The 26,285-nt window shown below is 40.3% G+C and overlaps 1 protein-coding gene across 1 annotated transcript in view; it reads left to right on the top strand.

The window, feature by feature from the left end:
- Positions 1–26,285, top strand: part of SLC35F1 (solute carrier family 35, member F1) — a 108,816-nt gene that overhangs the window by 63,898 nt on the left and 18,633 nt on the right. The window contains exons 4-7 of the mRNA XM_009883301.1: positions 6,165–6,324; positions 11,697–11,853; positions 16,012–16,064; positions 21,319–21,473. Coding sequence (XP_009881603.1) covers positions 6,165–6,324; positions 11,697–11,853; positions 16,012–16,064; positions 21,319–21,473 — 525 coding nt within the window. The remainder of the gene's footprint in view (positions 1–6,164; positions 6,325–11,696; positions 11,854–16,011; positions 16,065–21,318; positions 21,474–26,285) is intronic.

The raw sequence follows: 26,285 nt of genomic DNA, 5'->3' as shown, positions 1-26,285 counted from the left end.
ATGCCGAATTTGTGAGATCAGAGACTGGATATTTACTGTTAGCAAGAGAGTATTTGTCTACGATTCACAGTATAATAAAATCAACTTCATTTAATAAACAAATTATCAGAGAAAATACATTTCAACATTATGTATCATCAACCAACTTAGATGCAGTCTGGTATCTTTTAGGATCAAATAATAATCTTCAGTCTTTATAACAACACAGCATTTTTATAATAGAAAGGAGTTGCTGTAGGGTGGCATATCAATAGATTACATATTTTCGTGTCCTGCCTTCTAAAGCAGTCCAGTTCAGAGCTGTGACTGAAGAAAACCACAGACAAACACGGCAGCATCAAAGAATATGGTCTGCGCCACGCACTCGTATCAGTTTTATTACCTTCCCATGGCAAAATAGAAAATATGTTTTCTTTTAGTTTAGTGAGATCTGATAACTTCTGTGGTTAAAACAGGAACCGTTATTAAAATCAGGTCAGTCAGTAATTTAACATAATGACAGGGTATAGGCTGTACCTTTGAATAAGCAATTAAAAGGAAGGAAAATATCGAAGATGAGTCTTACGGAAATACTGGTAAACAACTGACCTTTATGTACTATAAATGAAATTCAAGCTAAGCATAATTTATCTTTATTATTGTAAAAACTTTATAGTCAGAAAAATCACAATTAGGTATAATGTTTTTTTCTTGATAGCTGAAATAAGTCATAACAAACAAAAGAAAGAAAAAAAAAAGAAGGAAAAAAAAAAAACAACAAGAAAGCCCTACTGCAGATCAGGTAATCCACAATCTCACATCTTTTGTCTGTAGAATACATGTGCATTTTTTCTTCTACTAGACAGGTTTATCTGCAGAAGAAAGAAAGGCAGAGCAAATTTAGTGCTGGAGAACTGAAATATAAAACAATACCTGAAAAATAGTTAAGCAATCTACACTAGGTTATCTTATTGCTTATATTGTAGCAACCTAATTTATTTCTACCTACCCCATTGTTTAATTATAGGTGTAAAGTAAGCACAATGCAAGAGCTATAAAATGTCAATGAACATTACCTACGTTTCATATTTTTATCTATTGATGCTGCAGTATTCCAAATAGCAATGTGTGGATTAGACCTTGGACTACCAGCCCCAAAGGGGCATTTTCCAGCTGCTGTCAGTGTTGTTTGTTTGTGACAACTTCTGTTCATGCATCCTTTCACGTTACTGCTTAAAAGACACATCTTCACATACTTGAAAGCATGAGTATGCTTAAATATTTATGAAATGAGAGGAATTTTTTTTAAATCTTCCTCTCAAACACGGTTAGTGGGAATTTGCACGTTGAAGTACACACGCCACAGGTACAAACAATTTTTAAAACTGGCTACTGAAATCACACTAGCACCCTATTATATCTCATATTCACAAGAAAATGTTCTTTTTGTGTGCTTAGTCTGGAGTAAGAAAAGCAGCCCTCGTCAGAGCTCCTGTCCCACAATGAACAGGCAGTGTCATGTCCTGTGTGTAAAGGTGGGTAAGAGCTGTATTCCAGGTATTGGGGGTTAAAAATATCTACTGAGTCACTCTATGTCTCTGGAGAGACAGTAGTTGCCAGCTGCAAGATCACATCTTTGTATTCTTAAATATTGTTTGCGTGAGTGACCGGAGCTCCCAGTTTTGCAAAATCAAATAGTTGGTCCAGAGATGGTTGAGGTTCAATTACTCACCTTCGCACAAAAAAGAACTGGAAAGATGTTTGCAGATGCTTACTGTCTTAGAGAATCACAGAATGCCAGGTGTTGGAAGGGACCTTCAGAGTTCATCTAGTCCAAACCCCTTGCCAGATCAGGTACACCTAGAGCAGGTTGCACAGGACGGTGTCCAGGTGGGTTTTGAATTTCTCCAGAGTGGGAGACTCCACCACCTCTCTGGGCAGCCTGTTCCAGTGCTCTGCCACCCTCAAAGTAAAGAAGTTTCTCTTTATGTTCAGACAGAATTTCCTATGTTCCAGTTTGTGCCCATTGCCTCTTGTCCTGTCGCTGGGTACCACTGAAAATAGTCTGGCCCCATCCTCTTGACACCCGCCCTTTAGATATTTACAAGCATTGATAAGATCCCCTCCCAGTCTTCTCTTCTCCAGGCTAAACAGACTCAGGTTCCTCAGCCTTTCCTCATAACAGAGGTACTCCATTCCCTTGATCATCTTCCTAGCCCTCCACTGGACTCTGTCCAGTAGTTCCTTGTCTTTCTTGAACTGGGGAGCCCAGAACTGGGGACAGTACTCCAGATGTGGCCTCACCAGGGCAGAGTAGGGGGGGAGGATAACCTCCCTCAGCCTGCCGACCACACTCTTCTTGATGCACCACAGGATACCATTGGCCTTCTTGGCCACCAGGGCATGTTGCTGCCTCATGTTCAGCTTGTTGTCCACCACAACTCCCAGGTCCCTCTCTGCAGAGCTGCTTTCCGGCAGGTCAGTCTCTTAACCTGCACTGGTGTATGGGGTTGTTCCTTCCCAGGTGCAGGACCGTACACTTGCCCTTGTTCAACTTCATCAGGTTCCTCTCCACCCAACTCTCTAGCCTGTCCAGGTCACACTGTAAGGCAGCACAGCCTTCTGGCGTGTCAGCCACTCCTCCCAGTTTTGTGTCATCAGCAAACTTCCTAAGGGTATACTCTGTCCCTCATCCAGGTCATTGATGAATATGTTGAAAAAGACTGGACCCAGTATTGACCACTGGGGATCACTGCTATTTACAGGCCTCCAACTAGACCCTGCATCAGTGATCACAACCCTCTGAGCTCTGCCATTCATCCAGTTCTCAATCCACCTCACTGTCCACTCATCTAACCCACGCTTCCTAAGTGTACTTATGAGGTTGTTATGTGAGACAGTGTCAAAAGCCTTGCTGAAGTCAAGGTAGACAACATCCTCTCCTCTCTCCTCATCTACCCAGCCAGTCATGCCATCAAAGAAGGCTATCAGATTGGTCAAGCATGATTTCCCCTTGGTGAATCCATGTTGATCACTCCCATACTTAATAAGATGTCTCTTAAAACACCTGTGTGCTTAACTGTTCCATAAAGCTTTCTGCTCTGTCTTGGGCACAGTTGTCTCTGAGGTGGTATGTGTATGTATGGGGAAGAGGGTGTTCAAATCTTACGTGCCTGCCTGAGGAAGACAATGGCAGACTGTGCAGTAGCTCTGGTTGGTGCTATTTTACTGACGTCCAGCTCTGAGTTAGCTGTAAGGCTGTCTCTTCTCCAGCACAAAATTAATGAAGTTGGTATAACCTACTGGTGACTCCTGTAGCACAGAGTGGAAGGAAAGCCATGTGCACTGGGCCAAGTAAAGGTAGCTCTTACTGGTGATGGATTTCAGTTGCTTTCTCCAAGGTAAGACTGGTGTCTGCCCATGTGAGCTTCTCTTCCACCTTGTTTTGATGCAAACTACCAGTAAGTTAGAATCACAGAATCATAGAAGATCCCAGCTTGGAAGCGAACTCAAAAGATCATCCGGTCTAACCTTTCATGGGAAAGTGAGCCTAGATGAGATTAACTAGCACCCTGTCCAGCTGCATCTTAAAAACCTCCAGTGAAGGGCACTCTACCATGTCCCCGGTGATGTTGTTCCAGTGACTGATTGTTCTGACTGTAAAAAATTTCTTTATTATATTGAGATTAAACCTCTTCCAGTGCAACTTGGACATGTTGCTCCTTGTCTTCTCCACGTGGCATTGTGAAGACAGACCCTCTATCTTCTTTGTAGCCCCACTCTAAGTACTGGAAAACTGCGATGAGGTCAGAAAACTGTGTGAGTTAAGCTCACCTGTTCAATGTTGCACTGGGAGGGAATGGGATAGAGGCATTCACACCTTCAGGAATAGCTATGAGCAACGTAAGCATTGACTGCCTCCCTGCTGCTTGGTACCACCTTCCCTCTGTCTTCAGCAAAGATAATGGATGCACCGTATGCTAGCACCGCTAATGAAGAGCAGACATCCAGCGTGTACAGGCATGATGACATGAGCTGTGGGCTGAGAGGGCAGGTGCTGAGCTGTGTCCACATCCCGTAGAAGAGTGAGCTTCCCTCAAATGTGCCACCTATTGCTAGTACGTGCTAGGGCTGCGTTGATGAAGTGCAGAAGTCCACAGCACATGTGAAATGTGCAGTGGGTGTTATCCATGCATCAGTGACCACCTCTGCAGGCCAGGTGGGCCCCGTCCTTCCTTCCAGTGACAGAAGGCCAGGTGCCACCTCGCCCGCACCACGTGCCAGGATTTAATGTGTACACCCGGTAGTCCTGCCACCACCACTCCCTGCCCCAGCAGCTGGCTGCTCTTGGTAGTGTGACTTCTGAAGTTGTTCTTGTTTATGTGATGTCTTCTATATGCACTTTTTTGCAAAGACTGGTTACTGTTATACGCTGTACACGTTATAGGCTCTTCAGAGGCAGAGCAGATGCCTTATGCAGATGAAGGACCTTGTTGCAGTTCTTTCAGACCTTGTCCCTTTTCGTGTCCTGTCCGTGAAGGATGGTGTTTTGAGGACTGCTGGAGGAAGTAGATGCCTTTTAGATTATTAGCTCTCATTTTAAATGCAGAAACTGCTTCTAGCACAGACCTTTCCCATTTGTAATTTCCCTCATCTGTTTTGCAGTTCTTTGGGACTGCTTGAGCCTTTTGAGAGCAGTGTGGTCCCGCTGATGAACCGATTCTCTTCTCAAGGCTTTTGCCACTCACTGTCTGGAGAATCTTTGAAATTGATGGGTTTCCACTGCACTCTCTTGATTTTCAAACAAAGATTTGGGGAAATTATCCTTAGTCCAAAAATTTTTGCTGATTCCCCAAATTTAATATTTATTATATAGGTATCTCACATGTAAAGAATAATTTTCTAAGCACTGAAATTCTTGAAATTGTCCAAAAATCTTTTTCTCTTCAGATAATGCATGGACAGACAAATAAGTTAAAAGGGATGTGATCTTTATTTGATAATACTTAGTGTGCTTAGTGGTAAATCACACTGAGAGAGCAAATAGCAGATAATAAGCCCAAAGGGAAGAAAAACAAAATTGCTTCATCTAAAATTAAGGTAACAACATCTGGATTAGTTTTCCAGAACTATGGACAGACTCTTCTCCTTTGGTTGTTCCAGACATTTCCTTAGGAAGAAGACGCAGTCATATAGCTCTGGTTCCTTCTCTATCAATTGGTATTGAACAGTAGTGTACCCTGCACAGTTTGTTAAATCTCATTGTTAGTTCACAGAATCGCAACTCTTAGTTATCTGTGTTCTTTTAAGAAGTTGGATTAAAGTCAAGTGTCTTTGGGTGTTTCTTACCTGGGATTTTTTGTTTCCTGGTGACATGCTGGTAGTTTCTAAAATGTATTCTAATTTGAAAATCTTGAGGTCCTCTCACAAACATTTGCTGCATTTCTTTTTCTGTCATGGGTTCTCTGGGTTTATTGCTGGGTGTCTCTGAAAAAAACAATTAAAGATTGTGTTTCATAACACATCTTTGAGAAAGTTCTTACCCAGGGTCTATTGGCAAGAAGATTGAGTTTCTCGCACTGCAGGCAAGGTGGTTTCTTGTTGGTTTTTTTTTTTTCCTTCAGAGGCATATGGGACTGTATTTTCAAGGCGTTAACAGTCCCCACAGGGGGCAGATTTTTCATAAGTATTCTGCATGCAGAAATGCCTTGATTTATATGGCCAGATTTAATAAATCTGGTCAACTTGTGTGTTATGAACATTCTTGCTAATTGGACCTGAAATGACTGAATTAAAGCATATGTCTAGACTGCAGGAAAACTGCCCTCAATCTTTGTCCATTAATCACCAGAGGTGAGGACCAGATGGAGTGGTGTGGCTTTCCTTTGGCCCAGGTTTCCTTCCCATGGATTTGAAATATGCATCTGAGTCCCAAGAGCAAGGCAGTGCTGTTGAGTGTTACCACAGAGCCACAGCTCTCCTGAGTTTGTGGAATAGTCATGAACAGAATAGTCTTATCCTCTGTCTGATGCACGACATAACCACTTGAATTACACTTTCTGTCAGGTAGAAAGTGCTATTACTAACTAATTAAGCCACTCTCCCCTCTGCTGGAATCTATCCTAGTATTTTAGGACAAAGTGTTAACACGTAGATTTGTTGATTTTTCCTCTCTTTCTCGACAGCTCCTAGACTGTTTTGTCATCCCAGTGGTGATACTGCTCTCCTGGTTCTTCTTGCTGGTACGATACAAGGCAGTACATTTTATTGGGATCGTGGTCTGCATTCTGGGTATGGGCTGCATGGCAGGAGCAGATGTTCTCGTTGGGAGACAGCAAGGAGCGGGTGAGTAAGGATGGATGGGTTGTATGACCAAGTTCTGTTCAGAGAAACCATTGATCAAAACATGTCCTATTGGGACAAAAAAGAGGGAAAATTGGCAAGAAATCCTATGCCTTCATGGATCCAAAGCACTGTACCATTCCATGTTGCTACTTTGTCAGAAGGGACAGAGAACAAAAATGGGTCGACACTTATAAGTAGGCACTGTTGCAAGCGGACTTCATGGCCCCTGTGTCTGCAATGCAGGTCACCCTCTGTGCAGGCTGGGGGTGACAAGCTAAATACTTGTATTTTCATTCTGTTTTGCCTTAGTTGTTTGACTGCAAACTGTTGCTTCCTTTCCAATTTGGCTACATCTTTGAGTCATAAACACCTCTCATGTCCACTGTGTACTCTTACTTCTCTTTGACTTTGCTCCTTTTTTTGTACGGAGGCAGGGTCACTGGGTAGACACTAAAAGACACCAAACCTACATACTAACTGTACTAATTGGGTTTTGCATACAGTCTCAGAGTAAAGGTTTGGGATTTGCCTGTGTCATTGTTGAAAAGAACCTTCCTGTGTGTAAAATGTTCTTTTTTATGTGTGGCATCATATGAATAATGTGTGTGTAGCTATTAATGCAGAATAGACAGAGTTAGATTTCATTGATCAACTTCCTCTGTCACATTGATTTCTCTAGTGCCAACCCAAATGATGTGGGAAGGCTGGAAATTCTTTTCAGAGATTGTCAATTAGGCACAGTTTTCATTCTTAATTAAAAGCACTGAATTGTGAGCTGAGCATAATACACTGGGATTTAAAATTCTTGACTCAGCTTTCTGAATACAAATGCAAGCGCTGTAAGGGCTGCATTTGCCAGGATGCTACTAAATAAAACAAGGGAGTTTGTGACAGTACTCACCATATCTCCCTGCCCCCTTTTATCCCTGTCCTTTATGGTAAAAGGAGACTTTCAGTTCATTGGTCTTCTCCAAAAATAGCCCTGCCCCAGCTAAAAAGGAAAGACTATACTCTGTAGTATGAAGTCAGCCAGCCAAAGCTGCATTAGGAATGACTGATTTCAGAGGGATTGGGATTTCAACCCTGGCTTCCAGAGAAAATATCCTGTGTCCCAGTTAATCTAGAGTAAAGTGGACCTCAGCGGACAAGGAACAGATTGAAGAACACTGACACTTTGCCATCCAACTCCAGTAATTACACATTATTTGCCATATTCATTACTAAAGTATGGGTATAGTTGTTACGTAAATTTGTCCAGAAAAATCTGTTAACATGCATTATTGCCTTTTAATTCAGACCTACACATGAAAAACTACCCTTGCTTATCGCTACACATGGAGAAGGAATTCAGATCAGAGCCACAAACAGAGACTGCAGCTTTTTGAGTGGTAAAAATGATGTTATTAAGATGCAGGGATATATTTCTAAATTACCACATTCTCTTTAACAGAGTAAAATAGAGGAGCTCGTTTGATTTCTCTGTATGGGTTAAACTATACATTAAAAATCTACAAATAAAAATAAGTATTGACAGCAAAATAAAAAAATAATCTTGAAACTCTTAATAAAGAGTTCCATGCTATTTGTAGGATATTTCCCAGGACTGGGCAAATAAAAGAAAGGAATGCACCAAAAGCAATGAGAGTATATTAGTCCTCAGTAAACTCCCCTGTATATTCTATATTTTAGGGTACAAGATCTGTTGACACCTGTTTGCCCTGTGTGACCATACCATTTACTATACTAGAAGTGCCATAAGGCTCTGGTAGGCACCTACTGTATAGCCTGCAAACCATTACAGTAAGGGAAAATTAATTTAAAGTGCATCACTGAAAGACTAACGGGTATTTTCCAAACTATCTGCAAGAATTAGATATAATTTGCAGGCATGCTCTCAACTTTCAGTAAATCTATGCTAGTTTACCTCTTTTTGTTGTATCCTCACTGAAGTTTTGCACATTTCTCAATGGGAAAAGCAATTACTACCTAGTAGCTTGTGCTCTATCACCTTGCATGCCAAGTGTGCCTTGAAATAACATTTTTCTGAAGTAATACCCCTGGGGTACCTTGTTACTTGTGCTGCTGTAATACACAGGAGTTTAAGTCACAGGGGTCTAAGTATTTAATCCAGATTTTTTGAAGCACTTCACAAGCTTTAGCTTGCCACGATGTCTGAAAACCAGTCACTTCAGTCCTGTTAATAAGTATGTGAGAGTATGTTTAGTCTAAGAGAAGACACATTGAGACTGATTTTTAGATATTATGATCATCAGTAATTACAACCAAAAGCAAAGAGAAACACCTCTTACTGCTTGAGGTTAAGGTAAAAATGTGGCCAAGTGGCCTAGTGAGAGCATGAAGAGCAACCATGTCAGAACATAATTCATATTTAAATGATTTATGCTACACTATAGTGCTATAACTGGTCCCCAAAACATTAACTCCTCTCTGGACTGTATGAATTCTGTTTCCAGAGAATGTTAAATATGCTAACATTGATTAATGCAAAGCACGTTTTGCCAAGCTATGCCCTGTGTTTTTCAGAAGAATGACCTATGCCATTAAATTGGTCTTAAGCTAAAATCTTTTGAATGCCTCTAGTCAGTTGATACATGTTTCCTTAGCAATGAAACCAGTAGATGTGTGTGGGCTTTACATCCATAAAAATATGTATATTAGGATATGTCAGTCCTGGGGGAAAGTTCTAAAGTCAGTCTCTTGAAGAAGCAAAGGCATTTGACAACCAGGATGCTAGGAATTATTGGGAAAGAAACAAAACTATATTATAAAACATTTTTATGCCAGTATATAAAGTTTTGATGCACTAGCCTCTTGAGTACCATGTGCTACTCTGGTCACTGCACTTCAAAAAGAAATGACCAGAAAATAAGCCTATAGAAGCAATGGAGGAAGTTGAGAAAGCTGTTCAAGGGCATAAAATGGCTTCATGATGAAGAGACTGCAGACAGACAGGGAATTTTAATCTCCCAGAAAAGGCAAGAAAGAGGCAGAATATGATAAAGGTACATGAAGTCTTCAATGATATGGAGAGGATCAATACACAGTGGTTCTTAAATATTTCTCACAATGAGAATATTATGGGACGCCCAATAAAGTTTTGAGGTATCAGCCTTAAAAGCTAAAAACACAAAGTATGTTTCAACAGTGCATAATTACACTGGGTAAGTTACTGCCACAGGGTGTTGTAGAGGCCAAAAATGTATGCACTTTACACAAACTAATGAAGAAATCCATCAGGACCTGTTAAATTCAGTGGTCTAACACAACTTCCATCTCAGAAAATCCCTAATCTCCTGATGAAAAAAACTGATAAAAACCCCTGTGTGCTTCCCTATTTCTTTATGCTTTCCTCAGGCACCCCGTGCTGTCCAGTGCTGGGGGAGGGTCCTGGGCTGGGCAGACACGTGCTCTGACCAGCTCTTCCTCTTCTGGGAAAGCCCTGAAGGTTGAGGTTCACACTCTTTGAGCATGAGTGTGCTTTGGGAAGAGCCATCACGGTGTGGTGCTTGGGGCCATCCCATCTCTGTGAAAACACTCAGCCTCTGCACCGTCTTTGTTTCACAGGTGCAAAAGGATGATATTTTTGTCTCAGCAGTTCATCACAGCCAACCTCTAAGGTCAAAAGCTTTTTCAGCAGTGCTTCCCCGAAGTGTCAGTGAGTAGCTGTAATAAATACCAAATGAGTGAGCTCAGTGAGGGATGATTGGAGCCACTGTGGAACATCAAATGCATCAGGGGCATGAAGAGGTTTTGTAAAGTGCTGATGCTCATTTTAAATTAAGAGCATCTTCCGTAGCTGATTGCAAAAGAAGGCTAAAAGGAAAATAAGTACCAAATCTTAAAAAGATAAATGGTCAAATATAAACATGCCGTCAGTCAAGGTATATGCAAAACAAATTCAGTGAGAGACTGGGTGAGTACGTGAAAGAGAAATCTAGTAACGTTTGCTAAAGACACAGAAGCCACATCTCCTCTGAGCTGAAAAATGTTGGAGACTAAGAGAGTATTACTGGGAAAATTTTAAACATTCACCCTGTTCCAATTTGCCCCTAAACAACTTATACTTTATGGGTGCTTATAGCCGGCATTGGAGACAGGATGCTGGGTAAATGAATCCTTGGTCAGTCCTCTTATGACTGTTCTTATTTTCGTAAATTTTTTCTCACTGGAAATTTCAGAAGTGTAGTTTGGAATGAAAACTGAAGGCTTAAAAGAATTCCATGAAGAAAAATATTGAAAAGATAATTTTGAATAAATCAGAATGTTTGGGTTCCATTTCTATTTACTGCACTGTGTATTTTAAAAATTAATAATAATAATTACATTTAAAAAGGCAGGAACTAAAAAGAATAAATCAAGAGGTATTTTAAAAGAAAACAAGGTTTCTTAAAAAAAAAAAAAGTCTAGTACTTCAGCATTTCTATTGAACCTTTTCAATGGAAATTCCATTATATCCAGGCTTTTGGAATATGGTTCTGCAGCAATGTCTGACAGCTTTGTGAAGCTGTAGCTCTTGCAGGATTCATTTAACAAGTCATATGTGCAGAGGGAATCACACACATCAGTTTGCAAAGCCAGGGCCTCAGTTTTCAAGCTGGAACTTGATCTTGGTCAAATCTCCCTGCAGCCATCCCCACCCCCTGATAAGAAAAGCCTCCAAGACTTAAAAAGGTTTCAAACAGTCTTTGATAATACAGTGTTTTAGTAATTATATACACCCGGAGGTACTGAAAATACATTTTGGTGTTCATTGCATGCATTAGGTGTTGCTACGTTAATTGAACAAACCTCTTTTAAAAATCTGTCATTATCATCACCGTGACTATACCCCATCCTTCCTCCTCTCTTTCTTGTCAAACAGCTTCATGTGAGAATGAGGTCGATGTTGGGGTTGTAATGATTTCTTCACTCATTTCATAGGTACACGGAATTTTTTGGTTGATTTCACATCTAAATACTGGCAATGTTTTAGACTGGTTAGATTTCAAGATGAGATGCAAACTGCGCTATGTAGCTAGGTCACATTGTATCTGTAAAAAAATTAATAATAATAAAATAAAAAGGATTAGTCACTGAAGAATGCCACTTAGTTTCTATATTTTTTTAAAAACTTTTCATATTCTTTCAGATTCTCTTATCCACAGCAAGGGTAATGCTCTCCCTTCACCTCTGCTAGATTTTACTGGAGTATTGAATGAAAACTGTTAAAATGACAGAACATTTGCATTCTGCACCCAGATACGGGCTCCTTAGTGACTGAGGATTGAAGTCTATAGGGAAGAACTTGCAATGGTTTTAGACAAAAGATGGTTCTTTTGAGACATTCTGATTTTTCCCCTGTTTATTCCTAGGTGAAAATAAACTGATAGGGGATCTCTTAGTACTGGGCGGAGCAACACTATACGGCATCTCGAACGTTTGTGAGGAGTATATTGTCCGAAATCTGAGTCGAGTGGAATTCCTGGGCATGATCGGACTCTTTGGCTCCTTCTTCAGTGGAATTCAGCTGTAAGTGAGCAGGTTTGAGCCCCAAGGTCATTCAAATAATTGCAGCGGGGGCTTCGTTGAGGTACTCTCACCCTCTCTTCAAAGGTAGCCATTTCCTGTGGAGAGTAAGTGTCCTCTGATCCTGGAATTTGCATTGGTTTTCATACTTCAAATTGATGGATTTGAAGAATAATACAAATTTATGCCTAAGTACTCTAATTCAGGAGGCCTACAGGAAAGATGGGGAGGGAGTGTAGTGATAGGATGAGGGGCAACGTTTTTAAACTGAAAAAGGGTAGATTTAGATTAGATACTAGGAAGAAATTCTTTACTGTGAGGGTGGTGAGACACTGGAACAGGTTGCCCAGAGAAGCTGTGGATGCCCCATCCCTGGAGGTGTTTAAGACCAGGCTGGATGGAGCTTTGAGCAACTTGGCCTAGTGGGAGGTGTCCCTGGCCATGGCAGGGAGGATGGAATTAGATTATTTTTAAGGTCCTTTCCAACACTAACCATTCTATGATTCTGTGATTCTACGGCTGGTGTCCTTGAATAGTCACATGGGCAGGGAGGAGTAGAGGACATAGCCTGCCACGTTGTTGGAAGACAAGTGGATACTTCACATGTTGGTCTCATCTGTGAATTACAAAGTCTCTCTCTGGTTCTGTTTCATACTTTTTAAAAGTCAATTAGGTTTCTAAACAGGTAGAAAACACTTCCAGTGACAAGGTGTTTCACTCATTGGCTCATTCTGTCTATCTGCATTATGATAAGGTGGAAATAATGAAAAAACCTTGAAGAAATTGGCGTTTTCTCTTCAAAATATTTAGTATTCAGAAGATTGACACATGGATTTCAGGAACTACTGACTCATGTCTATATCCACATGTACCTAATGAGCACCTCATCTGCAAGCCTAAGAGTTGGAAGGTACCTTCCAATGTTGTAATACTCTGACTGATGAAAGTGTGGTAAAAGTCACCATGCAAGATTACCACATTTTATGCAGATCCATCACTGGTCACACAGAATAACTTTTGATTATTAGTCAAAACCAGGTTGCTTCCCTGCACATCTGAGGTACTCAACTTCTAAAAACAGAGACTGATCAAAACAGTGACTCATCAATTCCCACTTAATTAGTTCTATTTCTTTGACCAGAAAGCCTATTATACTTATGTGGGATCTGAACACGTGACTTAAAATTATTTATATTAACTGGCTGCCACACAAGCAGTTCCTTTTTTAAAAATGTAGAACGCAAGACTAGGTAAATGTGCCTAGTGTCTTTGGCTAAAGCATTTTTGTTACCTACACTGTTCATGGTAGGTAGATACTAACTGATTCTGAGGGCATCAAAGCGGTGCCCTTGTCTTGCTCTGAGTGTGTAAACTGTCATGTACATGTCTTGTATTCCTGAATTTAATTAATGTACCATTACCCCCTCTTGGCCCAAGCAGTTAGTCACAATTCAGGGTCTGTGATTTATTTTGCTGGGGAGAAGAAGCTGGTGCTGGAACAAGGCATCTTTGTATACAGAGGACACAACTGGAAGGAAACAATAAGAAGCTATTTCTTTGCTGAAAGCCCTAAGGTTTTTCTAGTCAACCTTTGACCCAAAAGTTGTTACCAGCATATTTTTAACCACCATCCTACGCAGCTTTTTGCTGCTAGTGCTTTTGTGGCATTTTGTGGAGCCCTGACCACACTTATCTCATATATGTACTTTTTTAATGAGGTGGCAAAAGTTTGCATATCAGGAGACGCCAATGATGTTTCTGCTACTTGATTCCATGAAACAATTCAGCATTTTCTTACCTTTACCTGAAATGAAGAGCAGACATCACATAGTTATGAGTTCACAGAGGTTTAATCTAACTAAATATACCAATTGTTTCCAAGAGAAGCCAGATCCCCTTATTACACTTGCAGACTTTTCCTTTGAAACACTACTGGCCATTTTGGTTCAATATAGGATCTTTGGGTCCTGTAAACTGAAGTACTCTGGGGAAGGAATGTCGCAGAAATAGGGCCATTTCCCAGCATACTAAACACAGTGCTGGTCAAAGTTTGGTTGGCATCCATAAAGGGGCTTAGCCTTCTCTTACTCACACTGAACAAGCCCTGCTCTTTCAGCATCTCCTCTAACATCATGTGCTCCAGCCGCTTGACCATTGTGACGGAGCTCCAATGTCCCTCCAATTTGTTCTGGGCAGCCCCAAATTGGAAACAGTACTCCAGCTGCTGTCTCACAGATCATGTCCTTCAGCTTGCTGGCCAGGCTCTTACTAACCAAGCCCAGGATGCTGTTGGCCTTCTCTGCTCCAAGGACACATTGCTGACTCATGTTCAGGTTGATGCCTACCAGTACTCCAAGGTACATTTCTAAAAAGCAGCTTTCTATCCAGTCGGCTCCCAGCCTGTACTGTTGCATAGGGTTATTCCACCCCAGGCGCTGGAGTTCATATTTGCTTTTCTTGAACTTCACAAGGTTTCTCGTGGCCCTTTTCTTCAGACTACATTGTGGGTAGTCCACTCATCCAGTCCATACCTCTTCAGTTTCTAAGGATCTTTCAGGAAATCTTGTTGGAAGCTTTGCTAAAGGCAAGGTAGGTTACACATCATCCTCTCGTCCATTGCCTCTCCTTTATTTACTGAGCCAGTCATCTCATCATAGAAGGCAGTCAGTTTGGTCAGGTATGGTTTGCTCTTGAGAATTCTCAGCTGGCTGTTTCCAGTCACCTCTTCTTCATTTCCTGCAAATGGCTTCTGGGAAGATTTGCTCCATAATCTTCCCAAAGGTTAGCATAAGGCTGTCCAGGCTATATTTTTTGCTCTTTTTGAAACTGTATGTTGCATTTGTCACTTTTCAGTTATCAGGGACTTCCTCCCATCACCACAACCTTTCAAAGATCATTGTGGTTCCAATTCTTCAGTGAATCTGGCATTACTAAATGGCAACTTCTGTCAAAGTTGCTCTTACCCATTTTGTTTCACAGATCATAATGAATCATAGACCATAGCATATTGTTTTATACTTCTTTTGTATTCGTTAGGCAATAGTATGAAAGCAATGTTCCTAAATTTAAGTTATATCAAAATTTGTTTGCCAGAACAAGAGACATTGCAGTGTGTTTTCATGATATTCTTCAGGAATTGCTGATAAGAGACATATGACTTATGCATGCAAAGACATTTACAATTTAGTTATTTTCCAGACAAAATAATCTTATTATTCTGTACACAGTATTAGATTTGCCACAAATCAGCAGCAAGCAAATTAGAATTTCCAGGATGCAACTCTCTAGACCAGATTAATCTGTAAGGCACTGAGTTCCTGCAGTTTTACCATGAGACTTGGCCTTCCACGTAACACCTTTTGTACTAGGTACTTTGTTTTTATATCTATGTAATTCCATGTTTTATACTTGTTTAAAATAGTGTCCAGACTAGCATGCAGAGTTCTGCACAGCAGGAGTTGTCTGCAAATCACAGATCAGAGAAAGCAGTTAGCAGAATGAAGATCTAGCTTGTGAGATACCTGATTTCCAACTGTCTATTTGCCCAGATTGGGAACAGCTGACTTGTTGTCACCTTAGAATTTTCTGGATCTGGGATTCTAATGTTAATGTACAATGCAAGACTTACAAGGTGTTGAAAATGGACTTTTGCAGCTTGGCCCATCCTTTGCTTTGTTTCCTGACTTTCATTCCTGTGACTATTCAATCTCTCGGTTTGTAACAAATCACAGTATTCTCCCCAAAGCCAGCCGGTGATATCTATTTATTTGACACTGCAGAGCTGCTCTGAAGGGTGAATAACTCAGACAGATACATGATAAATCATTAAAGTTCAAAAGCTTTCAGAATATTAAGTCAGAAGAGTGCAAGAGGGTTGAATATATAGGGAGGTGGGCACTTGGGGCAGGTATATAGAGCTGGAAATAAACCAGTACAAATAGTATGCTATCACATCTGATTGCTGCCCTGAAGGTCTTTCAAATATGCGGGTACAGGGATAATGCCAGAGTGGATTAGCAAAGTCTGATTGCATTTGGTTCCTACAGAGATTTTTTGTTATAAGGTTATTTATGTTGTTTTGTCCAGCATTTGACTCGAATGAGTGGAAGTAATTTAACTTCTGTTCTCTTCCATCAAATTTTGCCTTCTCTTCTCTTATAGTGCAATTATGGAACACAAAGAGCTGTTGAAAGTTCCCTGGGATTGGCAAATAGGTAAGAAAACGCTTCACCTCATTGAAGAAAGTTACTGAAGGAGGCGTGGAGGCAACCAGTGTTCGGGGAGGCAGACACTAAGTTTCACAGGAGCCAATGTTTGTGACTTTTCTGCCAGTTACTGCCAAAGGTTGAACCACATGCCTCATAACCTTTCTTAAATGACCTCTCCTCCCATTGCCATGTTATGCCTTCCTTGCACCATTAGGTTAAGCATATGAATGCCATAAGATAATTATTCAGACAGCCACGAAGTAAAACAATAATGGAGTTCCAGTTCTAAAATTCAGTGCAACACTGGGACAAATAAATGAGGTAGTCATTAGGAGCCAAACCTTTTCAATGAATGCCAAAGACTGAAAATGGACCCTAACAAAAAAACTAAAAAAGTTCTTTCAGTGCATATTATAGCCTCATAAACCCATGTCCAAGGGGAACATTTCTGTACGCAAATGGTTAATTGCTTTCCAAGTAGTCTTGGTGGAATATAGCAAATGTGTCTTTTAGGCAAGTTTAGGTAGCATCATGCGCAGCAAAGCTCTTATGATGTTTTTCTATGTAGTAGATCACATTTTCCCATTTCAGCTTGGAAGCTAAGTTTATGATCTAAGACTATCTTCTAATTAGTTCAACAAATTACTTGCTTTAAAAGCAAATCAACATTTAGGAAAGGAGAGTCCCTATAATCACTCTTTTACTATTTATGACAATAGAAGAAATAAAAGAATACTAATAGTATAGAGCTGATACACTTAGTGGAGTATTCAAGCTTTGGCAATCAATTGACATTAGCTTTTTACCTAGTTTCAGAACAAACATCAAAATGACAGCTCAGAAGTGTGCAAAGGCAACTGCTTATGTGGGGAATTCCTGAGGACAGGGGTTACAAGTTATGGAATATGTTGTTGTTTCTTAAATTTAGTTCACAATTTCCTCTCATCAGCATAAACCTTTACAAAAATAGTGCATCTTCACAAAACACTGCTCCTAGAAGTCTTGGAGATTTGATGGTTGAGCTGTAAAACTAAATGACAAATCAATTTAAAGTATCTGCGGAGAAACACACTCAGCTGTGTACTATGAGTGTATTGGCCTTCTTTAATCTGAGATAAGTAGCATAATTGCATCAGTGTTTGTTTATACTTCATGATAAGGAGCACAGGGACACAATTAATCTGGTAGTGATGGAACTAGCAATGGTCATAGTGAATTAATCTACGCTCTGTGTAAATGTCATATATACTTCCATGGGAGTTCTGTTGTAACTCAATATCAGTGAAATGTGCTATTAAATAAAGTCTTCCTTGGTCTGTGTTGCCACTAAAATGTCATTGAAAGTTAGTCGCTAATTCTGAAGAGTCCCTGCGCTTCATAAGGAGGAGATATGTACTTGTTTTGTTAGAGCAATAATTGGAAATGTAGTGCAGTTGAACATGGATTCAATGGTGACAATTATGTGTAGTTTTGCATTCTTCCCTGACTTCCACTGTACTTAGTGTGCTTTCCATTGCATTGGCAGTGATACAAGGTTGTCAAGTAGTGATTGACAAATCTATGTCAGGGTGTTCACAGCCTTGTCCTGAATAGTTATCCACTGTGACAGACTCAAACCTGCAGTCCAACAGAGTTAAATCATCAGCCTTCTGAATGGTAGTGATAAAGTCACAGCAGGCAACCTAATAAATAACTCAAGGTGGCCTGTTGCCATCTGCCATAATTGTGCTATTAAGAATGGATGAGCTACCTTTCAACTGATGTAAAATGCAAATGATTTTGGAATATAAAGATCTAAAGACAATCTGTTATGTCTGTTGTGTTTAAAACAGGCTGTGGCCCTCCTGCTTTTAATTTTGGAAATTCCCCTGATACATAGCATCATCTTTACACTTAGTATAAATCAGTGTAGCTGTTTGAATCCTTGGAGTTTTAAGTATTAATACGTGCTGACAACCTGACTGAAAGGATAATGATAATACTGTTCTGACTGAGTGGCTTCATATAAGACCATGACACATTTTGTAGAGTGATACATGAAATAATAACAAATAAATTAACATCAGTTTTATTTAAGACAGAAGCCAGTTTGAGTCTCCAAGGAAGTGTTCTGTGTTGCAGGGAGTTTGAATGTGGTCTTTATTCCAAGAAAGCAGCATGAAAAATCATAACTGATTCCATTTCATCCCAATGAAATGACAGCTTTTGGAGTAAAAACGTGAAGGATAAAAGATGCAACATTCAACCAGCGTGCTCAGGAGCTAAAACAGAAGTTCCCAAGGCACGTTAGTCTTGGTAGTACTTGGGCTATTTTACAGCAGTCCCTGGGGGCACATCCTGCCCATATCTGTGAAGATGCCCAGTTTTAAGGCAAGCAAGGAGATGCTGAGGGACTGGGATTTGTTCAGCCTGCAGAAGAGAAGGCTTCAAGGACTTACCTACAAGGAGGTTATCAAAAGGACAGAGCCAAGGTCTTCACAGTGGTGCATGGCAGGAGGATGAGGGACAACAGGCAGAAGCTGAAATGAGAGGTTCAGAATAGACAAAAGGAAAATCTTCTTCACACTGATGACAGGCAGGCAGTGAAGCAGGTTGCCTAGAGAGGTTGTGGGTCTCCATCCTCAGCAGTTCCAAGACCAGGCTGGACAAAGTCCCAAGCAACTTGGTCTGATCTCGAACTAGAGACTTGTGAGCTCCCTTCCAGCCTGGATCACCCCATGTTTCTATGGTCCTGAGTGCCCAGTTCAGACACTTAGGAGGCATTCACACCCAAACAGGCAAAACTGGTGGTGACCTTACCCATCAGGGTGAGCACTGACAGACAAGATAAGATTCCTTCCACCAACTTTGGATATCTGGTATGTAGACATCTGATTCAGTTAAATAGACTGCCTTTATCATCAGCAAGAATAAACAGGCATGACACAAATCATAGTATGCTAAAGCTGGTGTCTAAAAGAGGTTAGACAATCTGCACCCTAGAATTTCCCAATCTCTTCATTGACCACCAACCCTCAGCAAGTGTCCAGAGTTAGGTGTAAAGAATCCCACCCACAGCTGTCTTCACACAGATTAATCCTTCAGTTTGGGACAATGCCAGCACATCTAAAAGCAGACAGTTCCAAATGATGAGCTTCTAAGGGTTTAACACAGACCAGCTGATGAGCAGATCATTACAAAAGCACCTCCTAACTTACCAGGTTGCTTCCTTCCAGTGCCTGCTACAGGTGATTGGTGCTGGTGACTTAGTGCCTGGTTAGGCACAGGTGCCAGTATCTGGGAGTGCAGCACTAGTGGCAATTCCTAAGGCTGCCGTTGGCACTGCAGGGGTACCCAAGGAAGCTGAGGCTCTGAGGCTTTGACTTGGACATCTATTTAGTCTGAAAACTGGCCCTCTAAGAAGCAATATCTGAAAATCATATGATGTTATTTCCACTTTGCTAATTGTCACCACTAAATGCCATCCAGCTGGTGGATATTACATGTATTTTTAAGATGTAAATGAAATGCCACCTTATATTCATCTCTGATAGGACAGCTAAAGTTTAAGCAATTTTTCACTGGAACTGAAATGCCCTTTGGAAAAGCAGCCTGTGAAGTGCATGTAGTTGGCTGCCAAAGAATATAAGCACCAAGGCAGTACCATAAAATTATACTGTTAGTGAGAGCATAACCCAGCAGCAAAGCACCTGAGTATGTGTGTTAAATCCAAACTGACTAGCAGGGGCTCGGTGGACCAGCTGGTGATTTGCAGACTGTACGTTGAGAATGCTGACTTAAGGCCCAGAATGGCTTTTGCGCCTGACCTGTTCTTGGTTTAAGCCTGGAAGAAAAGCTGACTTAATGCTCATGTATGCAAACAATTTCTCATTGATCAAAACCACGCTCCGCTTGATGCACGCATTTGCCTACTGCAGAAGAGCTGCAGAGTTTGCATAAAGCGACTTTGTCAAGCACTGCCTAAGACTGATTCCATTGTTACTCCTATACAGTGCACACCTTAAAAATTTGCTGTTATTAAAACCAGTTCTTACCATGATTATCGATATTCTGAATATAAATTCAAGTTCATTAGCATGTCATAACAATTGATACACAGACACTGACATTTTGTGACTGCTGTATTTGTTTCGGATGAACGTACACTTCAGATGCTTCTAAGGGACTCACACTGTCACGGCTGATTTTGTCCTTTAGATAGCTTTTCTAAAGAGTTTTTAACTAAGTGGATCCACAAGCAGATACAAATCATATGGGCTTTTTCTCCCCCCTTCTAATTCCTTTCAGGACTTTGGCAATCAGATTTTCTGCAACTTTTAGTCAATAACAACATGCTCTGAAGAGCTGGCGTGAGTCTAAATTTAGGCTTGTGCACATATCAGCTGGGAATTCTGCAGCATACGGCTGCCTAAGAAATATCATTTGCATGAGAGCAGATGAGTGAAGTGTTTGCTTTTTTTTAACTTCATATTGATTAATTTGCCTTGGGATTTATCAAGTAATAACTGAAGCAATGAATTCTTTCCCAGTAAGTTATTTAGGTTTTTAAATGAAATTAGATTTTTACTGTAATATATTTTTATTATATTAGTGTCTAACAATCTAATTTGTGTGAGGCACTCTGTAAACATGCAGCAAGAAATAGTCTCAGCTCTGGAAAGCTTTATTAAGGAAGGCAGACAAAAAGTGGTAGAGGAACAGAAACACTAAACTGTGAAGTGATTGATCAGGTTTGGTGGCAAAATAGGACTAGGACCTCTGTCACTTGAGCGCTGTTCTCATGCATTCTTCTATTGGCTCATTAACTCTTCTGCAAATACTTTTGCATTCATTTTTTTGGTCCATTCCCAGAAAATACTGTGTGCTCCATCCAACTCAGCTGAACTTAGTTGGTGATGTTCAGCTCCTTAAGAGACTAGATTCAATGTGTCCAAATGCATCCTTCCATCCAAACTTACGCTGGACATGAGGTATTCACTAGTAGTAAGACACCAATTTAAAACAGCGCTGCTATTATGGGGACCACAGAGAGCAGACATTATGTCCACTGCTGTGTAGGTATGGTTTTCACTGGTTTTTGTGTATATTTAGAATGATGTTCTTAATCTATACATATAAGTGCATCTTAATTATTTGAAACCATGGGTTTTTTTGAAAAGCATTCTTCATCCATTTCTAAAAACACAGCCTTCTTCCTCCCAACATGAATCATTTCTGTAGACTATGGAAAGTCACTTTGCTTCTTGTTTCTCTCCTGCAGGCCTGTTGTATGTCGGCTTTAGCGCTTGTATGTTTGGCCTCTACAGCTTTATGCCGGTGGTCATAAAGAAAACCAGTGCTACTGCTGTCAACCTCTCCCTACTCACGGCTGACCTGTACAGCCTCTTCTGTGGATTATTCCTCTTCCACTACAAGGTATGTGGAAATGAGAGATGTATTTGGGTAATAGCTGTAAGCCTGAAGAAATACCAGTGCAGAACAATGAAACAAAAGAAGCCTCCAAGCTTTGCTATATCTACACAGTAAAAGTGCAGATTTTTTTAATACTTCAGGCTTCCCACACCAAAACCAATTTTATTTTATGATTTTGAGTTGTCAAAGAGAGCTCATTTGGGTTTTTTGTTACAATTTTTAGGATTTAAGTACCTGTTCATCAGCAACTGTATCACTAATTTCATTTTACTTATCAGAGCCACTGTTGTGATGAGACACTGGGTGGCAGCATGAAGGGAAGGACTCTTCCAAAAATCCAATAGATTTTTTTTTGTCCGGTAACAAGGTTATTTCATTCGTGCTGATTCTGAATTTATTACTCGTAATTGTCCATGAATTACACCTTTCTCATCAGCCGAACCAATGGCTTGCCTGTTAGCGTGAATGCCAAAATGTGCAGCAGATTTGTGTTGAAATTAAAGTTTTATCTCCCGAGTCCTCTAATATTTACACCACTGTGTTGTACAGGCACACATTTGGTCTCCAATTGCAAGGAATAACTTCATTATTCACAAGTATCCCCCCCAGTGTCGATCATATGAAAGTGGCATCAGGGTGCCGTAGGCAATTGCTTTGTACCATCATTTATTCATGAGAGGGTGGTTAATTGATAACTAAAATGGTGGCCCAAAGAAATGTTAGGCAAATGAAAGCCTTAAAACACTGAGTAGCTAACCAACCCAAAAGAGATTTTGTGATACTAATGGTACCTGAATGAACCTGGACGAGACAGTGAAAGTTCACAGCTTCAGAGTGCAATGTCAAATTGTTTTTCACTATTGCCTTTTATGTTGCTTTTATGGATTTAAGAATTTTGCAGACAGAAGAAAAGCAAGTATAAAGCAAAAATTTTACTGAGAACACAGTGTAAAGGTTGGCTGCTGCTTCACAGGTCTGTCTCGTGGTGATTTGGTTCCTAGTTCTTTCTGCCCCACACTTCAAATCCAAAGTGTTTGACATTAGGTATTAGCTAAAAATTCTTATCCCCTGTTAATAATAGTATTTGACATCCATAGCAAAATATATTTAGTGATGTTTGTCCACTGTTTCTAAGAAAAATGCCTATGTTACACAACAAAAGACAGACAAATTTAATTCTGAAAACAGTGGTGATGTTTTAGCAAAATCAAACTGTGTTAGAAGGGGAGACTCAAGGCAGCAGAGGTTGGATAGCTTTGTGCTCAGCATTGCTCAAACCTAACAAAAAAGGCAGTTTTGCAAACGCAAACCTTAAACTTCAGGTACTTGAAAGGCAGAAGGTGCACAAAATGTTTCAGTTTTTCCCTGTGTCTCATTGTTGGGTACACTGGCAGAGCCAGGAAGGCAGAATTTTCAACCTCATTGAACCCCTCTCTTTCTACTGCATGTGCATGTCACCACTCGACCACAGTGGCACCTTGGCCTCCCTTTAAGACCCATACGGAAAAAGTGCTCAGGAGAAGGCGGCTCAAAACTGGAAGGTTTTCTGGTTGAAAGCAAGGTCTTATCATCTGTCCTGATAAACCAGCTGAGTTCCACCACTGAAGTAGCTGGTGGACCCCTCTGCACCTTACTTGTCTGATTAGAAAATGGTTCAAAAATCTCATTCTCCTGCGGTTAACCATATCGTGCAATCTTCTTCACAAACTCTTATCAAACTCTTTCTTCAGCCTATTTAGTTTTTCTACTTCCACTGCTCTCCTTGGAATACTGTTTCAGAACATTGCTGCTCCAACAGTTAGAAACCTTCTTATTTCCAGCATAAATTTATTTGTGGCTGGTTTTGATCCACTTGTTCTGCCAAGGGTATCCCTTAGCATGAAGAGTGTTCCTGTCTCTTTGGCATTTTACTCCATTGGTACATCAATAGAGAGCAATCATATCCCCTCTCAGCCCCTAGTTCACTAGTCAGAGCAAGCCATACTCTTACCTGTTCCCCCGAGCACCTCTCTATCCTTCTCTGCACCTCATTCGGTTGGATTTCATCCTTCCTGAGATAGTCTTTCAACTCGAAAAGCAGGAAAGATCCTTCCAGCAACTGGTGCAATGCTCTTGCCTCTCCATTTCTTTGGGAAACATGTTAAACCCTAAAAAGTAATACTGTATTTACTTTTTTCAGCACTGCTTTTCCTTTGTGGTTTGCACTCATCCTACAATCCATGTGACTCATGCATGTCTCTTCTTTGTTCTTCCCAGCTGAAGAGCTGTTAAGAAGACTTTAGTCAGGACTTTATGGAAAGGCCTTTACCTGGAATGTAGTATCGACTTCCTGAGCAGTCAGTGTCTCCTTTCGTGCCCTTCAAACTTACATTGCGGAGGAAATTTGAAAAGAGAGGCTATATTCAGGGAACAACTAGATTCAAAAGCCCAAATAATTATCTGGTGACTTCTTTAGTTTCTATGTTTTTATCCTTAGTCTGATCACCTCTTCCTTTTCTTTCTGGTTTACTATCGCGTGTCATTTTATATGAGGAAGTAGAACTGTGAAATGTGCAACTTGCACTCAATAATGAAGTCTAATATGTTAATATTAAATGATCTAAATTAATTCCTCTCCTAAGACTGTGTGCTCTTGCTTGTTTTCTAGCTTCTAAAAAAAGCTGTTTTGTTCCCAGCCCAACTGTACATCTCCTTCAGGTACACGTCTCCTTGTGCTTATGGCTGCACTGGCCAATGGGCGAAGCCCCACTTCACTGGGAAACAAGTGATTTTACCCCGAATTAGGATCAACTGAGCGCTTTAGTGCCCCTTGCAGAATATAATTTTATGAGGCTTTCAAGAAACAGTTATGATTTTTTCCCTGTGCTGCTACTTTTATCACCAGACCAGTTTATTGCGCCTATAGCCATAAATCTATGAAAATCCATGGAAAATGCAGGAAATTAGTTTAACTGGGCTTTAGAGCCTCTCAAACCAAAATGAGGGGAAGATTGCGTTTGAAGTGTTTTGATTTGTTAGTATTTCATTTTTTTATAATACAGACTTGCAACATCATGACATGCGGGACAGTGAGTTTATGAACAGCTGCATTTGTATTCTTACCCCATATGCAGATATCTTTGTGGCGCATTGAACAGTTCCCAGGCCAGTGGAAGCTAGAAAAACAGCATGTTAACTTGACACAACTCTGCTGATATAATTCAAGATGTTAATAGTTCAAGGTGTTATTGTATTAAAATGCAATGATTTATGACTTTCGATTTGTGATAGATTACTAGATTGTAGGGCATCACTCTTAAAATTATCTGCATCCTCCCGACAAAAGCTTTCTTTTTAATCTTTCTTCTGTAATCAATAATTGATTCCAAATACTCTAGTGGATAGGGAAACGTGTCTGGCCTCTTTGGTGGCTGAATATTGGCCACTGCCATAGCATTTAGGTATACAACCCCATATGTTCAATCCTTTTTTTAGATTCTTACCATATTTATATATTTTATACAATTTTGATGTTCAAAATTTTCCTAGCTATCTGTTCTCCTTTCACCTTTTGTCTTAAGCACAATTAAATTATCTCCTGCTTTGACAAACAGAGGCCATCAGAGTCCTAAAACAGGTTGGTAACAGGTTTACGTGATGGGCTGGTAACAGTTTTACATCATGGTAAAACAGCTTGTGAACCGAAGAGGAGGCATGGATACAAATGTGAGATGTGCTGCGCAGAGGGATGTCTAGGCATAGCGTGGAGGAAATGTGATGTTCTGAGTAACAGGACTGTCCTTGCCCTGTCAGAGACTGCGATAGCCATTCTTTGTCATGGATACACCGACACCAGTGGTGCTGGGAAATTCAGCGCCAGCTCTCCGGGTGTACAGGGTTGGCACTTTTGTATAACTTCAGTTATTCTTAGCTTAAGAGGTGTTCTTTTTTACATTTTAGTCTTAGCCTTAGCTTTATTTTTATGTGAATTTTTAAAGTTCATACTTTTTGTTTGCAAGCCGTATGTTGCGCTTTAGTCATTCTAAGCAAATTGAGTTCTCACTAAATAATCTAAGCAGTTTAGTTTATGTTTTCCACCAGCAAGAGCATGCATACTGATTGTGTTCTGCACCAGCAGGTCGAGTCACACTATATTAGATCATTACCTAGCAAGCCAAGCACAATCAATTATATTCTGCCTTGGCAAACTCATTTGTTACTTTTTCCAAAAGGCAGCTATAAAAATTCAGAATTTCTGGATATATTAGCAATTTCCAAATGAAGAAAATACATATATTTCATAATAAATCAAGGAAGTCATATATCTTGGTATAGAATCGTGGAGAGTATCTGTGACAACGGACTTGGCTACACAGATAAACACGATACTCAAAACCTTTCGGCACTAGAAATCTGAAATGATGCTAGCCATCTGAAAATGGCTTTTCAATGCTAATTCCCTCCAATGGAAGGAAACAGATGACAGCCTGCCCATTACATCAAGAAGCAATCCATAAAAGAGAGTGGTTTTTAACATAATGGAGAAGAGGGGCTACAAGTTGGGGGCAACAGTTTCCAATTTAATTTTTGCCAGTACAGGTTCTAAGCAATGCCCATGAATAGGGGAATTGTGTAGACTCACAGAGATGAAAATTTGGCCCTTAATGGAAACAAAAGAGAAGAATTAGGAGCCTCCATTAAATGCATATACTTTACCATCCTGATCCAAATTACTGAAGCCAGTACAAGCTTTTCTGCTGTTCATTTTCCTAAATTAGGAAAGTCTGCCATTCACGGAACAATCTTTAAAAAAAATATCACAGTTTCATGAGTATG

Source organism: Charadrius vociferus, unplaced genomic scaffold, assembly GCF_000708025.1.
Source record: "Charadrius vociferus isolate BGI_N301 unplaced genomic scaffold, ASM70802v2 scaffold230, whole genome shotgun sequence".
Taxonomy (NCBI): Eukaryota; Metazoa; Chordata; class Aves; order Charadriiformes; family Charadriidae; genus Charadrius; species Charadrius vociferus.
This window is presented reverse-complemented; position numbering and strand designations above follow the sequence as displayed.